General features: G+C 34.1%; 2 protein-coding genes across 5 annotated transcripts; both read right to left on the bottom strand.

The window, feature by feature from the left end:
- Positions 1 to 75: 75 nt before the first annotated feature.
- LOC123909701 (CMP-sialic acid transporter 1) lies at positions 76 to 5,238 on the bottom strand. Its single transcript, XM_045960579.1, has 8 exons — positions 4,916 to 5,238; positions 4,535 to 4,833; positions 4,322 to 4,400; positions 3,365 to 3,534; positions 2,679 to 2,865; positions 2,364 to 2,441; positions 1,802 to 1,978; positions 76 to 622 (listed from the first exon to the last, which is right to left on the bottom strand). Exons 1-7 carry the CDS (start codon positions 4,964 to 4,966, stop codon positions 1,832 to 1,834), a joined length of 1,011 nt encoding a protein of 336 aa, XP_045816535.1. The 5' UTR covers positions 4,967 to 5,238; the 3' UTR covers positions 76 to 622; positions 1,802 to 1,831.
- A 3,016-nt stretch (positions 5,239 to 8,254) lies between these two features.
- On the bottom strand, positions 8,255 to 13,026 carry LOC123910090. Of its 4 annotated transcripts, none has more exons than XM_045961135.1 (9): positions 12,882 to 13,026; positions 12,663 to 12,796; positions 12,470 to 12,570; positions 11,427 to 11,622; positions 11,238 to 11,330; positions 10,161 to 10,220; positions 9,918 to 9,992; positions 9,699 to 9,779; positions 8,255 to 8,757 (listed from the first exon to the last, which is right to left on the bottom strand). In XM_045961135.1, the coding sequence occupies exons 1-9, from the start codon at positions 12,964 to 12,966 to the stop codon at positions 8,380 to 8,382; spliced, it is 1,203 nt and encodes a 400-aa protein (XP_045817091.1). In that variant the 5' UTR covers positions 12,967 to 13,026; the 3' UTR covers positions 8,255 to 8,379. The 4 variants fall into 4 exon arrangements, with proteins under 4 accessions (XP_045817091.1, XP_045817090.1, XP_045817092.1 ...); XM_045961134.1 differs by having other exon boundaries at positions 12,663 to 12,799; positions 12,882 to 13,016; XM_045961136.1 differs by having other exon boundaries at positions 12,663 to 12,793; positions 12,882 to 13,016.
- Between the last annotated feature and the right edge of the window lie 3,236 nt (positions 13,027 to 16,262).

The following is a 16,262-nucleotide window of genomic DNA, read 5'->3' as shown; positions in this document are numbered from 1 at the left end:
CATTGTTCAAATTCAAACACGGAATATTCATTTTCACAAATCCTTTAGCAATAAGCTCTTTCCAGAGAAAGAAAATCAGTCAAACCCTTCATCCCTTAATACAACTATAAAATGGACATGATTCAGTTAACTACGATCCAGTCACTTCTAGTAGCAGGATAGAGAACACATTTTCTCCAACAAAAACTTTCAATATGAGCATCAAAGTGATAAACTATAAAACAGGTCTATTCAAATTAGTTATGGTGAAAACTTGCTTAATTTGTACTGAAACCAGGTAGAAATTAGACTACATATATGATGGCTAGACTTCTTATGCCATAGAGGGTCAATGGGTATTTGGATAGCACCCCTATCAGTACCGGCAGAGAGAAGTTAAATAAAGACTTCGCCTAATTCCAAAGACAGCATCCTTTTTCGAGTAAATCACATGTTGTGCATTTCATTAATAGTTAAAACCATATTTTCCTTCAATACATGGGATGTTCAAATTAGCTATCACCATAGAGTCAAAATCATCCAATGAAGATGTCCATGCTTTTGGAAATTGACTGAACCATTGCAGATTGAAATAATATTCTGCTATAGGACATATTAGTTTAGCAGGCCTTCTTGGGAAAACCTGTAAACAAAAGAGTGGGCGGGGGGTTATTGAAAACTAAAAAATATCAATGGCTTGCTTGCAAGTGAATCAACAGGAACAATAAACCGTAATAGCTGCAATTTCATTCTATACAGGTACAATTTCCATTCCTGACAAATATGTCTTCTAATTAACTAATACCACTTCAATGTATATGTATAGATGTTTTTAAGATCATGACGGGAAAATTAGCAGGAAGGGACATATAATTGTCTTTTAAAACCGGAGAAAGCTCAATATATTTAAATTGAACTGGTGTATATTATTATGTACCCCCCTCTGTTGTGCTCAATGGGATTATCTTTGTATGGATCTGCACATGTATGAACATTATATTGTGCCGTTAAATCAAAGGACACGGTCGTGTTTGTTTTTACAGTTATATATGATTTACAAGGGTGGTCATTTCATGAGATTCCCGCTATGTGGGGGGGTTTTGTAGCGTAAGATGTACCAAGCACTACTGTTGGTGTCAAGAAAAGTGATGATGTTTCCACTTTTCACCCAGGAACACTACTAGGTCACACGGCAACAATCTTACTCGTTTAATCAAAATTTACATCAAATAAATAGTTAAATATTTCGGATAATTGATCAATTAACTTTCACTTAAATATTTCGGATTGTTAATTGAGATTAAAAGATTAAAGTTTGTAAACCTCAATTGATCATAGATTACCTAAGACATTAGGAATCGATGATCAATGGAGAGGATTATGTTACCAAGACATTGGGCATAATCATTTGATATTTAATCTAATCATGAAACTAATCTGAGTAATTTGTAATTATACATGAAATTACCGAGAGAAATAGTAATTAGATGAACCAGAAGGATCAATCGCTTGTCTTCTATTGATTTCAACTCCAATTTATTTCCTAAGTTTATGATCGAAATTTGAACCAAGCAAATTTCCCCCCCATTTTTACATTTCAATTTATGTGTTTAAGTATGAATTCAATTCGTGTTTGAATTACAACAATCCCTGAGGATCGATAATTTTTACTACTTGCGATAATTTTGTATACTTGCAAAATATCCATCATAATGCTACGAGTATCATCCAGCTAGAAATGCCAGATGTCATATGGTAATAATTTTTTTGATGTATTGATAAAGTAAAACAAAATTTATAATTGAAATAAATGTTCAATTACCAAAGCATTGTATTCAGATGACAATATACATCATGAACGTGTTCTCCGATCAACTGAAATTTCAACGAGCCTCTCTTCTTCATCTGATTTAACTGGTAATGGCATATCTAAGAGCATATTTGGTGGGGCAAAATACATGTGTAGAGACATCATACAAATAATAATTCCCAAGAATAGCTGCAAAGAGAAATAAACAGGAAATTATCATCCAGTTATAGCCTGTCAACAATGACATGAAAGATTTCAAACAATCATACCAATATTCAATTTCAACAAAAATCAGAGGAAAAAAAGAAACATTTGTTAAACATACTGTTATAAGAAATTAAGTCAATGCATGAAATAGAAAATATGTTTTAATAAGAATAATCAAATCAAGCATTTCATAAAATTTAAGAACAGATTCATTCTAAACTACGGCAAAAGCAAACTACTTTGCTTATCCTGTAAAACAACATCATATGATTATATCATCATGTGGTATCTTAAAATCCAAAAGATTAAGGGGAGAATACAGGATTATTCCATACAAATTTTGGCCTTGCTTGGGTAGGAAGTTTACCTGCAGTGTAGGTTTGAAGCTGAAGAGGAATGTTGATAGAATCATTGTCAGCAGCATTGCCATGGATGTGGAATAGACCTAAGAAAGCAGATACAACAAACAGTTAGGGAGAAAAAAACAAAAGAAATACATAAACGGAATGTAGACTATGTGTGATGCTTTTTACTAATTTCAGTGTCCCATAAAAATTAATGTTTACCTTTTAAAAAAAGATTATTCAGTGGAAAAGAAATTTCACATAAAGAATTCATCAAATATATGAAGTATGGAAAAATACAAGAGGAAAAAGGCTTGCAAGAGGGTTGAAAGATATACCTTTACAATATTATCAGCATGTTTCATTAACCATGAAACTAAAAGACCGGTAGACCCTAGATTTAATACCACCAACCAGGTCGTGATAGTGTATCCATTGAAAATGCGTTGCCACCAGGGCCCATTTTCAAAGCCACCTCTGAAATCATCCACAATAAGCTTTGCCAGATTGAAAATTGAACCAAACCTGGGGAAAGAAACTCATTTAATTTGTACTTTCTCTTAGTAGATAACTAAAAACTTGACCATAATCAAGCAACGCTTGTCACAACTTCCTACGAAAAATGGTACGGAAATATATGCCTCATAATTTTCAAACAAAAAGAAAACTGAAAAATAGCTAAAAGAGTACTTCATCCTTATGTTGCTGGATATTCCAACAATAATGGAAATGCAACTGTATTGAACATAAAACAAAGCAACCGAAAAAAACACAACCCTTATCACACAAAAATGGACAAATTAAATAGTAATAGGAATATGTCATGCTCCTTCTTAAGTCAATGTAAAAATATAAAATTCATTTCGTGATCCATGTACATTTGATAGTGCAAAAGGGGAGATAAAATGAATAAGAAATAGCTTTTAAACAAGAGTTCAAAAGATTATCATATCGCAAATGTGTTCACGTGGCTATCCAGAGATTTGAAATTATGACATTCAAAAACACAACAAAAAAAACCTACGTGTACAACTGTATATTCTGCCAGTATAAGCTGTCGTTGTTTTTCTTCATCAAAAACTCTGTATAAATTCCAGCTAATGCTGAGAGACAAGCAGATAGAACTCCTAACATGTAACCCTGAATTGGTGCTGAGAAAAGGGAGTCACAGGAAGCCTCTCCACAGCCCTTGACCTAAAAAAACAATCGGTATATATTCCATCTCAGTAACATCTTGTTTCACAGGGCCAATTTTCCCAATATACTGACCCAAAGTCCCAAACAAAAAAGTGTGTATAAAATGATAAAGGGAAGTTTTTGAACTAATTAAGTCAATGTAAGAAGATTGAATTCAAGTAATTGTGATGTGAGCATATAAGGCATCTATTCTTAATTTGATGTATTTGGGGGCTTCAAATCCGATGTAATTTAACATGCAAGTTCATTGCATTTCTTAGGTCCAGTTCACATGGTTATTTCAAGGAAATATTGACTACTAATACTAACATGAAAAGATATTAGCAGCTTTGATGTATTTGTAAGACACTTTAGCACTTTATTTTATTTTCATTCTTATTTATTTAGGAGGATTTCTTATCCTCCCCGAAAGATTCTTCCTCTACTAACCAAATGATGGTTCAGGCAGTCCTCTTTCTGACTATATAGACGTGCCACTTATACTAGTATAACCATTCTACGACCTCGTAGTGTTCTAAGGGGAAACCAATATCTGGTTGACATTCTTTAAAAACCCTTTAACCCGGTAATGTACTTGGTCCTATTTGAAGCTAAAAGGATCTTAGCAAGTTACAATTATCACTCCAGAATAAATCTTAATATATAAACTTTTACAGAAACGCACAATTATCATTGGGACGAGGAATATAAACAGTAGAAAGAGTACACATTCCAGAAATCATGTTTGCTGTACAAAAACGACACCAAAAATACCGATATTTGTAAGGCTTCAAAAAATTGGTACCTGACTTGTGGTTGTTCCAACAGCCAACAACACAATAGCCATCCACTGCAAGTTAGAAAGCCTCCTCCCCAAGAAAAGCCTAGAAATAAATAAGCTCTAATTTACACTACTACAATGACTGAGAAATATAAGTGTCTATCTAACATAACATAAGCCTAGAAATAATTGAATCTGAATTCATTGATTGATAAAAATGATGATGATAATGCACACCTGAATAGTATTCCAGTGGTAACAATCTTCAAATTACCCATGATTTGATATGTGGAAGTATCAACAAAAGTGAGGGTAGCAAACTGAACATTATTATGAATGAGATATATAACAGAAGGAATTGGATACAAAGTAACTGTTTTCCAATCCGTTGTCATCTTTGGTAAAGGTGACTTTTGGCATTCCTTCCAAAGTAACAAACTTGATACAGCAAGCTTGAAAACTTCGGCGAGAAATGGAACAGTTGCATAATCATAGGTATATGCTCCATTGGTTTGTGATAGTGTTGTTAATATTCCCTGAAACGTGAAATTGTAAAAATGAAATTGATGAAATTAGGGTTTAATAGGGAAATAGGAAAGTGGAGAGTGAATGTGAGACCTGAGAACTGGTGAGAACTGTGAGAAGCGTAGCGACTAAGTACCACTGCATCTTCTTCTTCTTCTACTACTTCGCTAGATCCACACTTGGTTAGTAAGGAAGACGAGTCTAAACGCGCCGTTTTACTGCGAATCTGTTGAATTTGAAGATCAAAGGAGTGTGATGCATTGTGAGAGGAACAAGTTCAATTTTCATTGCGTCATTGATTTGTGTAGTTGCAGAGAGAGAGACTTCGGAGAAAAGAGATCCACGGAGAGAGAGAGAAAGATGAATGAAGGAGTGTAATGAAAATAATAAAGTGTAGATAGCACATTTTTAGGATCAATGCACCTTCGTTATCCAACGACTCTGATTTATTGGGTACGCCGACAATCCTGATACGTAGTAATGTAGTATAATTTTAAGGAAAATGTTAAATAGTGCACCCGATGCACTAGTTAAACACACAAATAAGGAATTTTTGTGTTGAAATTCGTGCATTCAATACATTGAAAGTGTAAAAAGTTATTTTTATCAACATTAACTTTATGTTTTATTTCTATTTGTGGTATGCTTAACAAGTGCACCGGATACACCATTTAACATCACTTTTTTTTTTATTAAAATTCTAAACATATTATTCCACCATATTATTCACACAGATTCTTTAAATTCAAATATTATAATTTCAAGTTCTTTCTTATCTTGTATGAGTTCTTAGACTTTCAAATTTCAATTTTAATAAAAAAAAAAATCCATAAAGAAAAGACTAAAAATGGTGTCGTTTGCTTTAAAGCCAATCGAGATTTTTAAAACACTACTACACCCAATCTAAATCCCTACATTCTTTACCTCATTAAGCAATTTTAAATAGACTTAAATAGTCTTTTATTTTTACTTACTCGCAATTTTAGTCACTTTAAGTTTTAATTTTGTAGTTTCCAAAAATTTAAAACTTCAAGTCAACAGATGATGTGCAATGGATATCTACTGAAAAATCTAATTTATTTGGGTTTTCATTTTTACTTTTTGCTGATGATTGTCTCTTGTTTACCGAAGCTAAAGCCTCCCAGGTAAGGTTAGTTCAAAATGTTATTAACAATTTTTGCAGGGCTTCAGGTTTGAAGGTAAACATCCAAAAATCCAGGTTTTTCCCTTCTCTTAATGTTCCTAGATCCAAAGTTATGAAGTTTGAATCTATTGTTGAGTTCCAGCATACATACAATCTTGGTAAGTACCTTGGTTTTCCTATGTTAACGGGTAGAGTGAGAATCTCTGATTTCAATTACATTTTGGATAAAATCAATGGTCGTCTTGCTGGTTGGAAGAGCAATTTGCTTAGTAGGGCCGGTCGTGTGACTCTTGCTCGAAGTGTGATAACTGCTATGCCTATTTATAGTATGCAAAATCTTTGGCTCCCTAGTTCTGTTTGTAATAATATTGACTCTATTATTCGTAATTTTGTGTGGGGTCGTAACTCTTGTCATTGGGTTGGTTGGTCTACTTTAACTAAGCCTAGACTTAAGGGCGGTCTTGGCATTAGGACCACGAGAAAGGCTAATACAGCTATGTTGGGGAAACATGTTTGGGATATTCTCAATAGTCCTCAAAAACTATGGGTCCAAATGCTTATTGGTAAATATCTTGGTGATACCCACCTCTGGTACACTAATGTTTCTCAGGGTTCTTCGTGTGTTTGGAGAGCAATTGTCAAAGCGAAGGATGTTCTTAAAGATGGTTTTATTTGTAGGGTTGGTCGTGGAGAGATTTCCTTTTGGTATGATAAGTGGATCGGTGATGATTATCTTTGTAACTTGGTTCCTTATGTCGATATTAGTGACACTTCCCTCAAAGTCAAAGATGTGGTGGAAGATGGTCAGTGGATCTTTCAAAAACTCTACACTATTCTTCCTAGTCTTATTAAGGATAACATTAGAAGCATCTCTTTGGACGACAATTATGATGATGTTCTGATTTGGAATGGTTCCTCCAATGGGATCTATACGGCATCTAGTGGTTATCAGTGGTTAGACTCTCATTTAGTGCATCAAGATGACCTTGTTGTTTCTTGGAGTTGGATATGGAAGCTTCAAGTGCCTGAGAATATGAGACTATTTGCATGGCTTATCACTCACAATTCTCTTCCCACTAACTCAGTTCGTATGTTTCGTCACCTAACTTCGGACTCGTCTTGTTCTAGGTGTAACCATTTGCATGAAACTGCTCTTCATACTCTCCGGGATTGCCCCCTGTCTTGGGCTGTTTGGATGGCTAGTCATTTTCCCAATTTGGCTAATTTTTTTGTCACTGATGTTTGTGATTGGTTTCGCCTTCATGCTACTGGACCGGATGGGTCCCTTTTTGTCACCACTTGTTGGGAAATTTGGAAAGCTAGAAATGAGGAAATTTTTCAATCTAATAGGAAGCCTATTTGGTTGATAGTAAATTGTATTTCTAACTCTCACAATTTTCTTTTGCAGGTTTTGAACATACCCAATAGGGCGCACATCACTCGGCAAGTAACTTGGATTCCACCAACGGCTCCGTGTTTGAAGTTGAATGTGGATGGTAGCTCTTTCGGAAATCCGGGTCGTGCTGGTTTTGGTGGTCTTATCCGCAATGATATTGGCGAATGGATGCATGGTTTCTCCGGTTCTTGTGGTCATGCTTCTAACCTTTTGGCAGAGCTTTATGCTATTCTCAAAGGGCTTCAATTGGCTTGGGGCTTAGGCTACCGTACGATTAACTTGGAATCTGATTCTAAGTCAGCTATTGATCTCATCCTTGAAGATGACAATAATTTTCACCCTTACGCAATTGTTCTTGGTCAGATTCGTATCCTCCGGACGCGTAATTGGTCTTTATCTTTCTCTCATACTCTTAGAGAAGGGAATGAATGTGCTGATTGGTTGGCTAAATATGGTGCTCAGTCAGATGTTAATATTAAGTTATGGACTTCTCCGCCTCCGCAAATAGCGCATGTGCTGGTTGCGGATGCAACGGGTGTCTTGAGGCAGCGTCCTCGTTAGTTTGTGTTGTTGTCTTTTTATTTTCCCCTTTATCAAAAAAAAAAAAACAAAATAGAATGGTGCAAAGATTAAACAACACTTTAAATAAATAGTGTGTTTGATTGACTCGTTATTGGATTCCCTAAAAGGAAAGAAACAGTATGATGTTTTACAAGGTGAAGTGAACTCTTACCTTCACCGGTTGTCAAGTGCGGGCTGGAAGTAGAAACTCTAACAAAAGGTGTTTGGCATTTCTTCACAAGATTTAAAAATAAAATAAAAAATAATTCTGTAATTATAATGAAAATACACCAACTGAAAATAAAAGCATAAGCAAACCAAAATCCATCTAAACTTCCTTTTAACATGAGTTTTTTTATAAAAGCAATTGTCAAAAAAGAAAATAAAATTCAATAAGGTTTAAAATGTAACCAGGTAATTGTAAAAGGAAAAGGTAATCAGGTACAACAATAGAAATCAACGCAACTTGTCTTTCCATGTCAAGTAATTGTAGGAACTATTAATCTTATTGTCCAAGACAGCAAAGGTTGATACCTTTTCTACAATGACATTACCATCATGATCAATTTTATACGAGACATCAAGTCCCTCCAAAATTAGGTGATAAATTACTTCCATAGAATTTGGAGAATTCTGCTCTCTGTCACGGACAAAAGCCGTTTCATCTAGGTGCTCATCTACATCAGAAGTATCACCCAAAAGTTGATCCTTTTCTTTCTTCAGGATAACATCATGAGGCCTAATTCGCTGACTCAATGATCGGATATCCCACGCTAGAACCTGTGTTACTAGGCTTTGGAACTCACCTGGTGATGCATAGAGTGACTTCTTTTCCTAAAGCAATAAGGGATAATCATCACACTCAAATGATTTGTATAAGAGGAGGAAGGAACAAAAAGAAAAATGAAACAAACCATATGTTCAATAATGTACACTAGTTCTGCAAAGTAAAACATCAATTAAAGTCGTACTCCAAGGCTCACCAAATAGACTGAACGATACTACACGTACTTTAAAGACCTAAATCTTCAGAGAGGTCATTAAATTAAATTAGTTTTACTGAGCATTTTTTAGTCATTATCTACCTTTATTTTTTAGTCATTATCTGATCAATTCTTCTAACTAGGAATTGTATTACTACTCTTCTCATTCAAATTACAACATAAGCTAATAATAAAAGGTTTACGATCAAACATTATTAGACTAGAACTAATATTGGACTAGAAAATATCTTAAGGTTTATACAATACAACTCCTATTGAAGATATTTAAGGAGCTCTGGAGCTAAAACAATAATTAAAATACATTACACGCCACCAATTGAAATGTAAGCAAGTGAGGCCAGCACCAATAATTAAGGTTAAACAAAAAGTCAAAAAGCAATAGGAAAGCTATGGAATATGTACACTGGAAAGAAGTTATAGCTGCAAAGAGTTAACTACACAGTAGAGACCAATGAGGTACATATATTCTAGTTTACCAACCAAAGTTTCAAACAAATAATTAATCAAAATATGATTGAATTTTAGTCCCTATATTTTAGGCCATGTTCATTTCAGTCCCTGATTTTCTAACTATATTATTGAGCCACTTAATTTACCGTCTCTTCTCAATGCAATCTTCAGTATTAGCTATTATCCAATTAAACAGTTAAGAGCTCGCGCTTTGCTAACGTTATGAATGTATCAATGGAAAAAAAAAAACTTTTTGAGGGTCAGGAAAAAGATGGATATGGTGGAGGAACTAAACATTTCAAGCAAGCATTATCAACTCACCGCCATTATCCAACAATTTTCAAGTGATGAAGCGAAGTCCTCTGAAAAGCTAATAGAAGCTACTGAAAATAAGTTATCCTCCTGAAGAAATACAAATATTAGGAATTACTTGAAGTTAGCAATAATCATTAAAGAATCAAAATGATAAAATGTGAGATATAATATAAAAATAAAAGAAATTGCACAGTCAAATATAGCTAAAGGATAATGGAGCATTACCATAAGCCAATTTGGCACCACAGCATCTTGGATGCTGTCACAATATGGTAAATAAGGCTTGACATCAAGCACCGGCTGTTGACGGGAATTAGAAAATAAGTATAAATCATCATACAGCATCATGCTTTCAGATTCACAGAAAAAACATGAAATTCATAGTTAAAGCAAGTAAACAATAAGCCAAAAGGCACATAATTGCGGTAAATTTAGCAAAAGACGTAGAAATTAGGAATGGAGACTTACAGTTCCGTCAACCAGATCCACACCAGACAGCAAAATCATATTTCCCTGGACAGCCTCTACCTACAGTGCACAGTTAGATCAAACAAAAGTTACAATACTTACATCCATCATTTGATTTTTGGTTGATTAAAGACAAAAAGGTTGAAAATCTAGGGATCGATGGAGAAGGCAACATAGATAACATGATATAATATTCACCAATGAGGAGAAGGGGTTAGGTTTTCTTCGTGAGGAGAAATGGTTAATTTACAAAACATTGTTTATTTTATATTATTTCTAAAGGCAGACCTTTAGTTAAGCTTGATTTCTACGTGCCACCATTTTTAAGCCAAGTGACAAGAGTCACATGTTTACACAATAAAAAATATTGGTAGTTTGTTAATAACTGACTAACATGTCTAACAATAATTGTATACTGAACTCATACTTTTAGTAGGGGATCAGTTTATTCAATGCATATAACCATCATAAATGTTGAAACTACAATTATTTACCTAAAAAGTACTGAATCGCTTCTTTCAGTACATAAAATGAAACCTATATTTAGTAAGAATGGTATGGAATCCCAAATTCTACATTAGTAATAACTGTAATAGGTCTGCAACAATCCAGCAAAGCTACGAGAAAATAGCACTCTAGAGTGTCAAGGATAAAGTGATATTTTCTGAAATATTAAGGGCCGTTTGCTTTTCAAAAACATTTCCAATTTTTCTTTCATCATGTCATGGATGTAAGGTTACTTCATTGAACAGTAAGGAGTTGTGACAGAGGAGATGAATGGCTAACTAGTGAGAGCGCATATTTTTGGAAATGCTGAAAATAGAGTTTTGACATTTTCCACATTCCTGGAAATACTGGTTTTGTTATCAAGAATGCATTGTCAAAAAGAGAGTAAAATTCATTTTTTCAATGCTTATTATTGTCAATGAAAACAGGAACCAATGGAGGTTAACAGGCTGTAAGTTCTTTGTACTTTGCTGGTTTCTAAATTGAATAAAACAGAGTGATATTAATCAAGAGAGCAGTATTTCTGAGGTCATGTCAGAAATATCTCACAGGGCCAACATGTGTGCTTACCTTTGCAACTGTGAGTCCAATGGGGCACGGACGATGTGGGGATCTTGTGCCAAACACTCCCATTCTTCCACCTTTAAGTCTAGGGACTCTCACCTATCCATCCACTAATCCGTAAGAAAAATTACAAATATTAATGCAAGATGACATTGACTTATAGATAAGATATGAAATAACACCAGAGTCACACACCTTTGCCTTAAACCCTGATTGAGATGGATGCTTCCACATCTTTTCAAGATCAGTATTTAAATGAAATACATATATAATCCAGCAATGAGAATAATCCGCTAAACCCTCAAGTGATGCTGGAGGAACACGAGTTGTATTGAAAACCAAACATGCTCTAGCAAGTGGTACAAGTAATGGTTGCCTTGGTGTCCCATACCTACACTAATATGAAACAATGTTTCATGGATCATGAATAGAACATCGTACAAATAATAATTTCATAAAGCACAAATAAATAACTAATAACCAAATATGGATATTAATTAGAGTAAATAGTCATTTCAGTCCTTGAAGTTGTTAAGCCCTCTCACTATAATCCTTAAATGTATTAAAATTACAAAAACATCCCTGGACGTGTCGTCCTCAAATTTGACTTTTGTTAGTAAGTTTAGTCCATAGAATCACTAACGGAATACATACTCATACTCAGAGATGTTTTTGTAATTTCAATAATAACAAAAAAGCGTTAGTGGCACAACTTGTTGCCCGCTTGTATTTCAATTATCTTGGATAAAAATAATAACGCTTTCAACATTTAAGGACCAAAAACGACGATCTACAACTAATCGAATGAATTATCAAAATTGATATAGGCTCTGTTTGGGAAGGCCAATAAGAGCTTTTAGCTTATAAACTAAAAGCTCTATTTGGTAATAGTTTTTAGAAAAGAGCTTATATCTTATTTTTCAAACGCTATTTTAAGTAGCTTATGAGCTTATAGCTTATCATTTTTCTTCCAATTGTACCCCTATCATCTTACTTGAAAAAATTTAAAATTAATTAAACATATCTTTTTTATGTCATTTCATAGTTATAAGCTAGTTCAACCGCTAATTACCAAATACTACAAATTCAATCGGCTAACTTATTCGCTAAAAGCTAGCTTATAAGCTATCCCCCGTAAACTCATCCGCTATAAGCTAGTCAGCTATCCGCTATTTTTTACCAAACAGAGCCATAGTAATGAACAATTAATAACATAATAATGAATAAACATATTAAACCTGGTAGAGAAGCAAGAGTGGACGGTACCAATGGGAATCATAGGATAAGAAGTGAGGTTTGGGTTTTGTGATTTAGGTTGAGTTAGTTGTTTTCTCAACAACTGCAAACAGTTATGAAAATGAATGAATCAGAGTAATAATAATAATTAAAATTATTTAAGAAGGAAAAAGAAAAGAAAAAAAGGAAACCAACCTTTTGAGCCCTAATTCGACCTTGCCTTTCGGAGGCGCATTTATCGGAGCAAGAGATGAGAGATGATTCGAGTTCATTGATTTTGGATTTGAGAGAGTTACATTTACGCTTGAATATGTAAGCTGCTGCTGCTGCTGCTGCCGCCAAAGGTGAATAAGAATTAGCAATAGCATATTATGAATCTGAGTTTGAGAAGTAGCATACAATACATATACATACCAGAGATGGTAATGGCGGAGAGTGTTGTTAATGTGATTGTCACTGCAAACCATCTTGCTTCTGAAATGCTGCTGCTACCGCGCATGCTTCCTTCAACCCGCTTAAGCTCAAATCAAATCAGTAGTAACATTTTCATCTCTAACCTAGATTTTATTTTATTGAAAAAAATAAATATTAAATAAAACATTTTATTTTTGTTTTGTTTTCACTAATTATTCGGCTCACTAGACCGTCTAATTGGGTTTGAGATCAGTTCTGACATCAATTGGTTTCAGTCATTTCGATAGCAATTGCGGCGATCGAATTGTGGTTCTCTCCCTACCAACTTCAACGCGACAACGCCAATCACCATTGGACCAACTAACAATCGATAATTAAAACATAAAATATCTTATCAATTACTCCCTCTAACCCAAAACTTTAGTCTTTTTAGAGTTTTGTATGAAAATTAAGAAATCATAAAGATCGATAAGTTAAGTCATTTTTACCCTTACTTTATTAAAAAAGAGAAAATATATTTAATTAGTGTTTTAATTTAGTAAGGGTACAAGTGGTAAAGTGTTTTTAAAAGGTTTAAAGATTTGGGAAAAAAACTAAAAAGGTAAAAAGGACCAAAGATTTGAGTCAGTGGGAGTAAGAGATATGCTTTAGAAATTAAAATAAAAATAAAATTTATTCATGACTTGCGGGCTAGTGACCTAGCTATTCCATATAAATAGGCTAAGGTAGGGAAAAATTAGGATCGGGCACAATTCACCGCTAATCAAGTTAGAGGTTTAACTAGAGCTGTCAAAAAGGGTCGGGCTATCGGGCCGGCCCATTAGCCCTATCTTTTTACACGGGCCGTGCTTCATAAAAAGGGGCCGAACCTTATCGGACCGGACCTTATCGGGTCAGACTTTTTCATGGGTCGTCATGGGCCGGCCCACAGGCTTTTGGGCCGGCCCCTTAAAGAATTAAAAAAATTATTTTTTAAAAAAATTATAATTTTTTTTTTGTTATATTTTGGTCCTATTTTTATGCATAAATTCATATATAATTTTTTTATTATTTTTTGTTGTTTTATTGTTATTATTTGTGTTTTGTTCCTATCTATAATTTGTTTTATTCCTATTTTTAAGCAAATCATCTTTTTATATTTTTTTGAATTTTTTTTTTTGCAATTACAACGAAGGATATAAAACTTGGAATATGGTTATTTTAAGCCTATCATCTTTTTATTGTATTTATTTTATATTCTTTCTTTATTTTTGTTTTTACTTAAATTACAATGGATGAATGAAAGATATAAAATTTGGAATTTTTTTTTGGAAGTAATAATAATAATATGACAAAAAACTTATTGGATTAGAATGAGATTATTTGTTAGAGATTTGTTTGTTTGTTTGATGAGGATAAAGAGGAAGATATTGTTGTTTGGGAGATTATGTGAGAAAATATAGGGATACGAATTACCTTCTTGAAGATTTAGTTGAGAAATATAACATAAATTTAGTAGAATATTTTTTTTTTAAAAAAAAATACTATGAAAATTAATGGGCCGGCCCACCGGGCCATGTAGGCTTTTGCTTATTGGGTCGGGCTAAGCGGGTCGGGCCATGAAGTTAACGGGCCGGGCTGGGCCGACCCATTTATTTGATCTGGCCCCTGCAGGCCGGGCCAGGCCGGACTGGGCCGGCCCCTTTGACAGCTCTAGGTTTAACCTTTCCAAATTTTTTGTGGTATGAGTTTGTCCTATCGTGCTTTCTTTTCTTGTTGCTTACACTTTTGAATTTTGATTTTTATGCCCAATTGTGTTGTTGAAATTGTGTGTTGTTTTATTATGAAATTCGTGTTTAATATACTGATTCCGGACCATAATTTGATTGAGTTGAAGTTTATTCTTTTCCCGAAATCCTTTTAGTTCATTCTTTTAGTTGAAATTGTGTGTTGTTTTATTATAAAATTCGTGTTTAACTGTGTTTTAATATATTGGTGTATGTATATTATTATTAGTCTGCACTAATACTTGCATATATATGTAATATTATGCTGCGATTTGTATGTCATGTTTGGATTCAATTCTAATCAAGTGCTTATTTGTGTTGTGAGATCTTATAAAAATAATATATCTGTGTACGTATAGATATTCTTGTTTACCATGTTAAGGCTTTGATATGTATCACTTATTTCATATTCAGCAAGTTTGGCCAATTCCATATGATAATACTATTGGTTTTCAAATTGAGATTTATGTTAAATATTTTACATTAACAAAATCAATCCCGCACTTGATCAGTTTATGCTCACATATTCAAGTTGTATCTTGTGATTGTGTTACTAATCTCTTGTTACTTCCCTTTCTGGCTTGGCCGTGCAGTATGCACCGTAGATTTTCAGATAGGTGATGAGTCATAGTTGCCGAGTTCTAGGAACTTGTCCCTCGTAGTTTCAGTAATTGACTCACTCTAATAGGATATCTTGGGGGATTCACATAAATGTATATATTCTATTAGTATTTCTTCCAAATAACTTGAACATTGTTAATCGGTTCTTGGAACGATTCTATTGCAGCGGAGGTGGATGTTATCAGCAGTTTACCGAATGATATTTTGAGCCACAATCTCTCTCTTCTCCCCATCAAATAAGCAGTTGCCACAACCATTTTGTCAAGATGGATTAATGTCTGTCACTGTGTTGACGACGGTATTGACTTCCCTGATACTATCACATTGAATAGCATTGAATCTATGATGTGATTGGTCAAAAACTCATATTGACAATAAGTATTCTCAGCTGCAAAACCCTCAAAGGTCTCGACCTTGCTCGATTCCGTGTGAAGAGTTTTTCATTTCTATTGGATTTGGATTTCCATCACTCAATGTACTTCATTTTGGATTATATTGTGTTTCAAACAATTCAAGATTTTATTTTGCTTTTGGCTGGATGTCCAAATCTTGAGGATCTACGAGCGACATATATATATACTTCTATTTTGGAGATTCTCTTACCATTCATGAGTTTGAAAGCTTAAGCTTACCCAAATTGAACACCAACATGAACACCGGAAAACATGAACACCAACGTTGAATGATAACTGCACTAATCAATTTGAGTCGCTCGTAGATCCTCAAGATTTGGACATCCAGCCAAAAGCAAAATATGAAATCTTAAACGGTTTGAAATACAATATAATCCAAATGAAGTATATTGAGTGATAGAAATCTAAATCCAGTGGAAGAGAATGAAAAACTCTTCACACGGAATCAAGCAAGGTCGAGACCTATGAGGGTTTTGCAGCTGAGAATACTTATTGGCAATATGGGTTTTTGACCAATCACACCATTATCGTCACCGAGATGGAGACAAAGATACTTGAGTGCACATTGAACAAGGTCGACC

The sequence above is a fragment of the Trifolium pratense genome, linkage group LG2, assembly GCF_020283565.1.
Source record: "Trifolium pratense cultivar HEN17-A07 linkage group LG2, ARS_RC_1.1, whole genome shotgun sequence".
Taxonomy (NCBI): domain Eukaryota; kingdom Viridiplantae; phylum Streptophyta; class Magnoliopsida; order Fabales; family Fabaceae; genus Trifolium; species Trifolium pratense.
This window is presented reverse-complemented; position numbering and strand designations above follow the sequence as displayed.

Bases quoted from the DNA above. Each gene is read 5' to 3' on its own strand.
- LOC123909701 (XM_045960579.1), bottom strand. From the start codon at position 4,966: ATGCAGTGGTACTTAGTCGCTACGCTTCTCACAGTTCTCACCAGTTCT. The intron at 4,401-4,534 runs GTGTGCATTATC...ATTTATTTCTAG, and splicing joins ACCACTGGAATACTATTCAG to GCTTTTCTTGGGGAGGAGGC. The intron at 2,442-2,678 runs GTATATCTTTCA...CTGCTTTCTTAG, and splicing joins ATGCTGATAATATTGTAAAG to GTCTATTCCACATCCATGGC.
- LOC123910090 (XM_045961134.1), bottom strand. From the start codon at position 12,966: ATGCGCGGTAGCAGCAGCATTTCAGAAGCAAGATGGTTTGCAGTGACA. The intron at 12,571-12,662 runs GTTGGTTTCCTT...AACTGTTTGCAG, and splicing joins GTCGAATTAGGGCTCAAAAG to TTGTTGAGAAAACAACTAAC. The intron at 11,623-12,469 runs GTTTAATATGTT...ATATTAGTGTAG, and splicing joins CACTCTTGCTTCTCTACCAG to GTATGGGACACCAAGGCAAC.